Source organism: Hippopotamus amphibius, chromosome 4, assembly GCF_030028045.1.
Source record: "Hippopotamus amphibius kiboko isolate mHipAmp2 chromosome 4, mHipAmp2.hap2, whole genome shotgun sequence".
Taxonomy (NCBI): domain Eukaryota; kingdom Metazoa; phylum Chordata; class Mammalia; order Artiodactyla; family Hippopotamidae; genus Hippopotamus; species Hippopotamus amphibius.
This window is the reverse complement of record NC_080189.1, coordinates 150,369,816-150,381,842: the sequence shown is the minus strand read 5'-3', so window position 1 is coordinate 150,381,842 and position 12,027 is coordinate 150,369,816. Positions and strand designations below refer to the sequence as shown.

The 12,027-nt window shown below is 35.9% G+C and overlaps 1 protein-coding gene across 3 annotated transcripts in view; it reads left to right on the top strand.

The window, feature by feature from the left end:
- The window catches only part of WDR89 (WD repeat domain 89), a 36,501-nt gene extending 30,917 nt beyond the window's left edge, over positions 1-5,584 (top strand). For all 3 annotated transcript variants that reach the window (XM_057731067.1, XM_057731066.1, XM_057731065.1), the window contains exon 2: positions 2,755-5,584. In XM_057731067.1, the coding sequence (XP_057587050.1) occupies positions 2,786-3,943 (1,158 nt within the window). In that variant the 5' untranslated portion in view covers positions 2,755-2,785 and the 3' untranslated portion in view covers positions 3,944-5,584. The remainder of the gene's footprint in view (positions 1-2,754) is intronic.
- Positions 5,585-12,027: the final 6,443 nt, after the last annotated feature.

The following is a 12,027-nucleotide window of genomic DNA, read 5'->3' as shown; positions in this document are numbered from 1 at the left end:
GTAACATTTTGATACCTGAATAACAGGAAGGAGTTACACAAAAATTGTACAGAAAGTATTCCAGGCAGAGAAGCAGCTATTGCTACAGTCCTGAGGCAGGAGCAAGAGTGGCATGTTTAAGAAGAGAAAGCCATTTTAGCCTATCTGGTTATAAAACCAACAGCTATGCTATGGAGGTAAATGGTCATTTAGTCTCTGAATACTTGAAGGAAGCTCATCATTTTCAGACTTATTCTTATACAGAGTTGTTCCATGTAGGGCTTACAGACTAATTGTGATGGTGACATATCAAAAGCACACAGAAGCTGGCCTGAGGAGTTTCTCAGTGGTCAAGTCAGGGACAGTTTGAGCACCAAGGAGAACTTAAGTAAGTGATCACACTTGTTATTATGAGCCTCTATGATGTGATGCAGTAACAAGTACCCAGCATCACCTAAATTGTATCCCTGATCATAATGTTAAGCTGGAATCTAAATCACGAGAAGGAAACAATTAGAAAAATTCAGGATGTGGGACGTTTTATGAGATAACTGGCCTGGGCTTTTCAAAAAATTCATTGTTAGATAACAAAAGATAAGAAAAGATTGGTGAGGTGTTCTATATCAAAGTATTTAGAAATGAAATGATATTTTGTCTGCAGTTAACTTTCAGAGTTCATCAGAAAAGTGTGTGCGTGTGTGTGTGTGTTTATAGAGATAAAAGAAAGTTGGTGAAACTAAAAGGTGAAAGGCTGTGTGTTCATCGTACTATTCTTTTAACTTTTGTAAGTTTTTAAATATTCAAAATTTAAAGTTAGGATGCTTATTCTTTTTTTGAGCCCCAATCCAACTTTTTTTAAAAAAATATTTATTTTTATTTATTTATTTGGCTGTGCCAGGTCTTAGTTGCAGCGTGCAGGATCTTTAGTTGCGGCATGCAAACTCTTAGTTTCCGCATGTGGGATCTAGTTCCCTGACCAAGCATCGAACTGTGGTCCCCCTGCATTGGGAGTTTGGAGTCTTAGCCACTGGACCACCGGGGAAGTCCCCCCAATGCAACTGTTAAATATTTTTTGCCTTTTGGTTTAATTGTTCTGTTTGGAGCCTCTGATAGATCCAAATTCTCCCCCATGTGATGTTAGTGGTATTGGTAGTGGTAATACTGGTCACTTACTTAACATTTGTTGAATGTGTATCATGATATGCCAGACACATTATTTCAGTTAATCCTTCTAACAACTCTTGAGTTAGTATTCATTTCTCCTTGTAAAGATGAAAAGACAGATGGTTAAAAAGCTATCACTAAAGCAACAGAAAAAAAAGCATTTCATCTTAAGAATGAAAATATGAACTTGTGAGGTAGGCTAGAATATTCATTGGTGAAAGCAAGATAGAAAATTTGCAATACAGTCACTAGGCATCGGACTTTCCTGGTGGCACAGTGGTTAAGAATCCAACTGCCAATGCAGGGGACATGGGTTCGATCCCTGGTCCAGGAAAATCCCACATGCCTCAGAGCAACTAAGCCTGAGTACCACAACTGCTGAGCCCGCGTGCTGCAACTACTTAAGCCTGCATGCCTAGAGCCCATGCTCCGCAACAAAAGAAAGCACTGACTGCAATGAGAAGCCCATGCACCATAACGAAGAGAAGCCCCCACTCACCACAACTAGAGAAAGCTGGCACACAGCAACGAAGACCCAATGCAGCCAAAAAGAAAAAAAAAAGTCACGAGGCATGCATATTTTTCTGGCCTTGAACTTGGTCTATATACAACCTACCATTGATTGGCAATCTAGTGTGGTAGTTAAGAGCACAGTCCCTGAAGCCAGAATGCCTAGGTTCAAATTCCAGCTCCACCATTTACAAGCTGCTACTGCCTGAGAAGCACATCTCCAGACTTCCTACTGGGTACCTCTTAGTTTTTTATTACTGCTGTAACAAATTACTGCAAACTTGGCGGCTCGAAACAACATAAATTTATTATAGCTCTGGAGGTCAGAATTCCAAGATAGGTGTCACTGGATTAAAACCAAGGTGTTAGCAGGGCTGCACTTTCACATGAAGCTCTAAAGGAGGCTGTTTCCTTGCCTTTTCCGATTTCTAGAGGCCAACCAGTTATTGGCCTCCTTTGCCCAAACCAGCACTGTATCTCTCTGAACCTTTCTTCCCTAGTAACATCTCCCTCTGACTCTCATCTTCTGCCTCCTCCTTCTACTTTTAAGGGCACTGGTGATCACTTTGGGCCCACCCAGATAATCTAGAATAATCTCCCTATTTTAAGGTAAACTGATTCGCAACTTTAATTCCATTTACACGGAATTTTTTGCCATGTAACCTAACATATTAATAGGTTCCTGGGATTTAGGCATTAACATCTTTGAGGGACCATTTTTCTGCCAACACATCTGTGTTTAGATTCTGTCTATAGTTGTATAAGGCAGTTGGGGCCAGGTGAAGATGATCCCAAAGTGGCGATCCTGGCTAATGCTGAGGACTATGAGTAGGACCGATAATTAGGTTTGAGCTGAAAGGAATTACTAAGCAATGTATGTACATGTTTTTAAATTCTTTTACTGGCAGTAGATGCAGTATATAAAAAGTGATTGAATTAGAAGGAGGCAACTGAGTTTTAGTTACATCATGGTAGGGAAATGATTAAAATATTAGATTTCATTTCTATTGTTTTGTGCCAGCTCTCAGAAGGAAATATTCTTGATTTAATTACAATGTAGCAATGCTTTAGGTTTAATTTTGATTTTTGTTTTTATTACAGATTTTTTACTACCCTTGGATGCACTCCTGATATGGAGAAGATTGAGGAACAATTTGCTAATTTGAACATTGTTAAACGTTCCTCAGAAACTAAAGAGCCTACTTATCTGCTTGGCATAGACACATCAAAGACTGTACAAGGAGAAAAAGGAAGCTTGGTTGCTGTTTTATGTTCTAATGGATCAATCAGAATATATGATAGAGAAAGATTAAGCATACTACGAGAATTTAGAGGATATCCTGGACTTAATGGAGTCAAGTTTGCAAATTCCTGTGACAGTGTGTATTCCTCATGCACTGATGGCACTGTAAAGTGTTGGGATGCTCGATTAGCCAGTGGAAAACCTGTCCAGCTGTTCAAGGGTTACCTTTCCAATATTTTTATCAGTTTTGATGTCAGCTGTAATGATCACGTCGTTTGTGCTGGTACAGAAAAAGTTGATGATGATGCATTGTTGGTATTTTGGGATGCAAGAATGAATTCTCAGGATTCGTCTACTACTAAAGACCCACTTGGTGCGTATTCAGAGACACATAGTGATGATATCACTCAAGTATGTTTCCATCCCAGCAATCCCAACATGGTAGTCTCAGGTTCAACTGATGGCCTAGTAAATGTATTTGATATTACTGCTGATAGTGAAGAAGATGCACTGGTTACAACCTGTAACTCAGTTTCATCAGTAAGCAGTATCGGTTGGTCTGGGAAAGATTATAAACAGATTTACTGCATGACACACGATGAAGGATTTTGTTGGTGGGATCTTACTCATCTAGATACCGATGAACCAATTACATGTTTGAACATCCCAGATGTCAGAGAAGTAATTAATGTGGAAGAAGGGATTTTGGACTATTTGATTGGTGGCCTATATCATGAAAAGACGGACAAACTGTTTGTTGTTGGAGGAACAAACACAGGAGTTATTCATATAATGAGCTGTACTCTGTCAGGATTGGTCCACGTGACCAGCCTTCAGGGAGGGCATGCTGCTACAATCCGTTCTTTCTGTTGGAACACACAGAATGATTCTTTGCTAACTGGAGGAGAAGATGCACAGTTGTTACTCTGGAAACCGGGAGCAGTAGAGAAGACATTTACAAAGAAAGACAGCATGAAAATAGCATCTTCTGTGTACCAGCGAGTTCGAGTTCACAGTAATGATTCTTATAAGAGAAAGAAAAAGTAGTGATGTTACATTGGGAATTTATTTGATAGGTTTTATAGTTGCAAACAATTATTTCTGTATACTACCTGTGGTAGACATGTTTAAAGTTCATATGCAAATAAAAACAAGCCAGTTAGCAAACAGTCCTGGAAAAATGTTGAGAATGGTTTAATTAAAGTCTTCGTGTATTCTAAAATTATTTTTTTTAAAGCTGCCAGTTGAGTATATAATCAGTGAGCTGAAAGTAAAATTACATTCCCCATCTTTAAAACCCATCTGTTGAATTAGTAAATCTTGGGTTTGAAGAAATAGCTTTGATAAGGGCTTTTTAGAAGTAGATGGCTGGTGTGACTAAAAACAGGTGGTTTGAGCTGTGTTTTTTAAGCTCAATTTTTTACATTTTAAATCATCTTCATTATTTATAAAACCAAATCAGACTGTTTTCTTCATTTAAGAAGCTCCTACTTGCTTAATACATATAGATTACACTGGCATATTTAAATATAAATATTCTAATGAGTCTAAATAGAATTAAACTTTTTCAGAAATAAGTGATTTGCATTTATTTGAGAAAAGTATATTTAGTAAATATTTGCATTGATGCTTTAATATTGATGGTTAAACAGTAAACAGGTGTTTCACTGATGAAAAGGAAATTACCTTGCAAAATTTGTTTTGAGATTCAAAGTGAATGTACAAGAATGAAAGTATTTATAATAGCAGAATAACTATTTCAAAATATTCCAATATTTTGTGATAAAATTTTCTTCTATAGTGTTTCTTCCATCCATAATTTTTCTTGAATTTTTGTTTACTACTATTTTTTCCATCCTTCCTTTTAAATATCTCTCCCCAGAATCTTAATTAAAAAGTTGATCCCTCTAAAGGTTTGGTATCTTATCTCTGAGACTATAGCACTTAGAAAAAATTTTTATTTTTCTATAGAACATTTGTAACTTACATTTAGATGTGATCTAGCTTAACTCACATGAGACTGAACAATAGGTAAGTAACTATTAAACGTATTAAAAAAACATCGTTCTTATTTGGAGAAATTCAGCTATTCTTGGTATTGTCCAAACCTTAAACCTGACGGTAATTTACTACTTTTCCTTTTCCTCTTAACCAGTCAATCACGAAGTCCTGTGCTATTCTACCTCCTAAAATGTGTCAGCCTGTTCTTTTGCCTTTACCCCCCACGACTGGTGCATTAAATAAGACTTTTGTCATTACTCTCCTAGATTACGGACTCTGTGTCTAATCTGCTGCAGTTCATTCTCCCTACTACTTCCAGACTGAATATCGAAAACACAGATTTGATAATGCCTCATGCTGCTTAAAATCTTTGATACATTTTGATCTTTCAGAGAGGACTGCATAAAAATGAAAAACCATGTTTTCAAGATATTTAGGATATGAGACAATGCTGACTATGTTGTGAGTGGGAAAAGTTGGTAAAAAAGACTTTGAGAGACATTGCATTTATAAAATAATGGGAAATGCAACAGGAGTTATCAAAACAATAGGGCTTTAAAAAATATTTAAAATCCAAAAGTAATTATTAGAGTTGCAAGATGCAAGTGAGGAAATACCTCTGAAAGAGACAGAAAGTAAGAGAAAACATAAAGGCCACAGGAGATAAATATAGGAGTCTAATATCAGACTGACGGTTTTAGAAAGTGAAAAAAAAATTTTTTTAAGGGGTGGGGAGGGATTAAAGAGAAAATCTTAAAAATTTTCAAAGAGAGGGCAAAAAACAATCCCTTAGGAAAAAGAATAACATCCACATTAGACTCCTCATTAGCAAATCTGGATGACAAAAGATGGTAGATCAATGCCTTCAAAGTTCTGGGGACAAATTCCTGCTATCTGAACTTTCGCTCTCTGAATTCGTGAAAATTACAGTAGACTCAACCTATTCAGTCTAAACTCGGATTACAATAAATTTTTTTGACACATCCCTTGCTAAGTGAGCACTTCCTACTTGCTTTCTGAAACTCAGGAAGCAAATTTATTTAGCTAACAGAGTATTCATTGCTAACCAATTGGCTAAACCCAGGAAATAAAAAAGAGATTTGGATTTCAGGAGATACTTGTTTTTCCGATCTTTAATTCTATGACCAGTCAAACTGCCCTCAAGTGTGAAGTTTAAAATATTTAAGACATACAAGATTTTAAATTTTACTTTCTATGCAGCTTTTTAAAAGCCTACTGGAGGATGTACTCCACAAAAAATAAGGGAGTAAATCAAGGGAGACAAGAGATACCAGAAATCAGGGCCCCAACCCAGTACAGTGACAGGATGACAGATCTGCAGCAGGCCTGTAGTATTCAGTCCAAATTGGAACAAGAGGGTGAGATATCAGGAGGGACATGTCCAGGAAGAAAAATGAACTGACAGGTTACACAATGCATTGACCATACCAGGAAAATGGTATTAAACTCACCAATTAAAAGAGATCCTATATTGAAAATTTTAAAGTGAAACCTTTTAAAAAATAAAAGTAAATTAATAAAGATTCACTTAAAGACATAGGTTAAAAAAATAAAAGGATGAGGGACTTCCCTTGTGGTTCAATGGTTAAGAATCCACCTTCCAATGCAGAGGATGCAAGTTCAATCCCTGGTCAGGGAACTACGATCCCACATGCTGTGGGGCAACTAAGCCCATGTGCCCTAGACCCTGCCCACTGCAACTACTATACCCACACGCCTCAATGAAGATCCCACGTGCTGCAACTAAGACCCAGTGCAGCCAAATAAATAATATAAAATAAATAATTGAAAGGTTGAGGAAAGGTATACCAATCTATAGAATGGTAGAAAATATTTGCAAATAATAGATAAGAACTTGTATCCAGAACATATTAAAGAAAAACAAAAAAACTTACCACTCAATAATAAGACCATCCAATTTTTTTAATGGTCAAAGGATCTGAATAGATATTTTTCAAAGAAGATATAAAAGTGATCAATAAACACAAAAAAAAGAGGCTTAACATCATTAGTCATTAGTGAAATGCAAAGGAAACCACAATGAGATACCATTTCACACCCACTAGGATGGCTATAATAAAAAAATATTGGTTAGGGTGTAGAGAAATTGAAAGCGTCATACACTGCTGTTAGGAATGTAAAATAGCATTGCAGTCTGGCAATTCCTCAGACAATTAACAGAGTTTGCAATTTGATACAGCAGTTCCACTCGGCATATGCTGAAGACGGTTGAAAACAAGTCTTCATGAATGTTGATAACAGTATTCATAATAACCAAAAGGTGGAAATCCAAATGTCCCTGCAATTTATGAATGGGTAAAAGTATATACGTATAATGGAATATTATTTATCCATAAAAAGGAATGAAGTACTAATACAAGCTACAGCTTAGGTGAATCTTGAAATCATGCTAAATAAAAATAGCCACAAGAGACCACATGTTGTATGATTCCGTTTACATCAAATGTTCAGAATAGTCAAATCTATAAAGAGAACATATATATAGTGGTTGCCTAGTGGCTGGGAGGTAGGGGGAAAATGAGAGGGTTGGTGAATGATAGCTAAAGGGCATAGGATTTCTTTTGGGGGTGATGAAAATATTCTAAAATCGATTGGTTATGGTTGCACATCTCTGAACATATTAAAAACTGTTGAATTGTACATTTTAAATAGATGAGTTGTATGGTATGTGAACCATATCTGAATAAAGCTGTTGCCAAAAAAAAAAAAGGTATACCAGACAAATATGAACCCAAAAGCCCAGATGGTGATCTTAATTATTGACAAAATGAAATTTAAGGCTAATGAATGTTGATTTCAAAACAGTTGAAAAAGTGAAGAAAAAAGGAAAAAATGTAGGCCCATTTTGTTTATGAGTATATATTCACAGTTAAAAATACTAGCTACCAAATCCAGTGATGTGTTTATTAAAAAAAAAAAAAAAAGACCAAACAGTATTTATCTCAGGAATACCAGGATGACTTCACATCAGAAAAGCTATCAGAGTAATGGACAAAAAGGAAAAAAATTGTGATTATCTTACTTGATATAGAAAAACATATGGTAAGGTTTCACACCTATTTATGAAAAATACAAGCATCAACCTATCAATAGGATAATGTTTTAAACTTGGTTAAGGTTTATATATAATAAACCTAAATGTTATTCTTAGTGGAGAAATGTTAGATTGAATGCATTTCCTTTAAGACCAAGACTCAATGGGTAAGCCTATTATAGTAGTATGGATTCTGGCTAATACTATAAGGAAAGATAAAAAACTATAATATGTAAAGATTGGAAAAGGAGAGGGGAGAAAAAAACTCTCCTTTGCAAAAGATAAATACCTGAAAAATTCAACAATCAACAATTTATTTGAACTATAAAGAGGTTCAGCAAAGTTGCCAGAAGAGAGTAAGCCTATAAAAATCATTTCACAGTAATAGAAGTTAATTCAAGGAATTAACCAAGAATATAAGAGGGCTTCCTAGGTGGCGCAGTGGTTAAGAATCTGTTGCCAATGCAGGGGACATGGGTTAGATCCCTGCTCCAGGAAGATCCCACATGCCGCGGAGCGACTAAGCATGTGCACCAAGAAAAAAATATATATATATATATTTATAAATAAAAATATTTATATATAGAAGATCTATTTGGAGAAAACTCTACAATTCCAATAAAGACATAGAAAGTGATCTAAGAAACATGGCATGCTTCCAATGAGATGACTATTATAAAAGTGAACGTTGTAAATTTTACCTAAAAAATTAATCCCAACCAAATTCCAGTTGAATTTTTTGAGGAATCCAAACTTACTTTAAAATTTGTGTGAGAGAATGAGGTCTACAAATAACTAAACTTTAGAAAGGGCGACTTTCCCTATCAGATATTAAGATATTCCACAAAATCATAGCAGTAAGAACCGATATGGCCATAGAACAATGCAAATGAATAGAGCTCAGAGACAGCACATGGATAAATGGCAACTTAACATTTTGTAAAGGTGACATAATAGAAAAGGAGTTTTTTTATTAAGTGGTTTTAGGGATACTAGCTCACTATATAGAGAAAAATAAAACTAAATTCCTTAAATGATAGAATTAAATGATAAAAGGTTATAACTATAAATTTTTAAATTAAACTATTTACTGGCTGCGTTGGGTCTTCATTGCTGTGCGTGGGTTTTCTCTAGTTGCAGTGAGTGGGGGCTACTCTTCACTGCAGTGCACAGGCTTCTCATTGCAGTGGCTTCTCTTGTTGGGGAGTACAGGCTCTAGGCATGAGGGCTTCAGTAATTGTGGCATGTAGGCTCAGTAGTTGTAGCTCACGGGCTCTAGAGCACAGGCTTGGTAGTTGTGGCGCATGGGCTTAGTTGCTCCAGGATCTTCCCTGATCAGGGATCGAACTCATGTCCCCTGCATTGGCAGGCGGATTCTTAACCCACTGCGCCACCAGGGAAGTCCTATAACTATAAATTTAATACAAGGAAGCATGGAAGAATATCTGTAACCTAGAAGGTGGCAAATGGCTTCTTAAACTTCAAAAGTATAAAATATAAGACAAAGACAAAAGAAATTCGATTATAACAAAATTAAGCATTTCTGATCACAAAAAGATCTTTAGATAAATGACAGAATGGGAGAAAAGATAGTTGAAATCAATGATTAACTATAGACTATAGAAGGAATTCTGCAAATTAATAAGGGAAAACAATGCCACTGGAAAAATGAGCAATGAATATGAAAATGCAAATTTCAGAAGAAACAAACTCCTTAGTAATTAGAAAAATGAAAATTTAAAATATTCACTTTGTATCTTTTAGAATTACAAAAATTAGGAAATTAAATGATAAGATATTGGAGACACATGAGCATATAGGAACCCTCATGCACTGCTGATGGGAGTGTAGACACACATACCGCTATTCTGGAGAGCAAAACCATATGTGTTCATTTACCCTCTGACCTAGCAATAACACTGCTTGGTGTGATATCCCAAAGATATTTGCATACAGGTCCATTATTGGGCATTATTTATGAGGTCATGGAGTTGGAGACAACCTGGATATCCATACCTGGGAGACAGGTAAGAATGTGGTGGAGGTACACTATGAAGGACTCTGCAATACTTATAAACCACAAACTAGATCTATACTCTAGCCATATGGCTTGATCATAAAAATGTAGTACCCAATGAAAACAGTAAGAACTGGAATGTATGTGTGGGGAAAACCATTTATATAAATTTAAAATATACAAAAAGTAATTCACAATTTGCAAGCACATAATTATACATGTTAATCACCATAGGGTGGCTGCCTGGCAGGGCAGGAGAGGAGAATGAAAGTGGGTTTAGAAATAAAAGAATGAGAGAGGGAGGAGAGAAAGAGAAGACAGTAATTTTAATAGGAAAGAAAAAGCACTTTGAAGGGATATTACAACTCTGTTGGAGAGTTTGAGAACCAATCATAGGCACATGGGAAACCATGCAAATAAAAGAGGTGAAGACAATTTTTAACTCCAAGGGGGAAAAACTGTATGAGAAAAGAAACGAAATTGTAGGGGACTTCCCTTGTAGTCCAGTAAGTAAGACTCCACACTCCCAGTGCAGGGGGCCTGAGTTCGATCCCTGGTCAGGCAACTAGATCCCACATGTATGCTGCAACTAAAAAGTCCGCATGTTGCAACTAAGAGCCCACATGCTGCAACTAAAGATCCTGCATGCTGCAACTAAATGTGCTGCAACGACGATCCCCTGTGCCACAACTAAGACCCAGTGCAGCCTAAATAAATAAATATTAAAAACAAAAAACTCAAAACCTGGCATTTGTCAAAAAACAAAAACAAAAATCAAAAAAACCCCACAAACTGGAATTGTACTCTACTGCTTGACCCAGTGGCAAATAATATTTATAGTCATAATGTAAGTGCAATATTGATTTAATCAAAAGTTGTAAAACTGTATTGAGAGCAGGGAAGGGAAGTGGAAGAAGTATGCAAATGCTTAGTTTTCTTTTTCCATAGTAAAAAGTCCCCATTCTTTCTATGGATAAGTCAAGAAAATAGCAATATAAGCATATTATTTAGACGTATGTAAGTAAGTCACCTGCCAAAACAGCTAAAAGAGTTGAAAGTGGTTCCTCTGGAGAAGAAAGGCAGAAAAGAAAGGATAGGAGACTGTTATTTTTGTTGTTTTCTGACTTTTGTTATGTACATAGCTTCTGGTAGAATATCAGGATACTTTTGGCTGCAAATAACAGCTCAATTAAAATTACCCAAGTAAGGAACATATTACCCGGCATAAGCATAGAAGTGAAGCATTTCCAGGGCTGTTTGTTAGCAAGAATGCAAATTTTTTCCATTTTTCTACTCTGCCAGTTTTCATCTTGTCAGGTTCAAGTTCACAAGATGACTACACTCAGCCAATGAGCCCATCCATACTCAACAATGTTTAATAGAAAAGGGACTGTTTCTTTGCTTGTGATTCTTTTTATTAACGATTACACACACTTTCTGAGAAGCCTTACAGCAAGTGTCATTGGCTGAAATTTCATTATGTGCCCAAGCCAAAAATAGTCTCTAGCCAAAAAAATGCAGTCACCACCAACTGGCCCAATCATGATTCACTGCCTTTGGGACTGGAGATAACATATGCTCCTCTGAAGCACATGGGTTCAGAGAAGGGTACAGAAAAGTAGGCTGGGGTTGATGAATAGTTGTTCTTCTACAGATTCATGTGCACGAGTTTTACTTCAAAATACTTTTCATTTTATCACTGAATCAAATAAATGTGAGATATTTGTGAGGTAATGATTAACTTGCACTGTTTAATCAACAAGCATTAAACACAAACTATTATATCTTTATTGGACTATTGTTTAGAAGAGAAATTTTAAAAATTGAAAGGAAAGCTACTATATATAAAATAAACAACAAAGTCCAACTGTATAGCACAGGGAACTATATTCAATACTCTGTAATAAACCAAAGCAGAAAAGAATATGAAAAATAATATATATGTATAACTGAATTACTTTGCTGTACACCAGGAAGTGACACAACATTGTAAATCAACTATACTTCAAAAAAAATTTAAAAGAGATATTGGAAAAT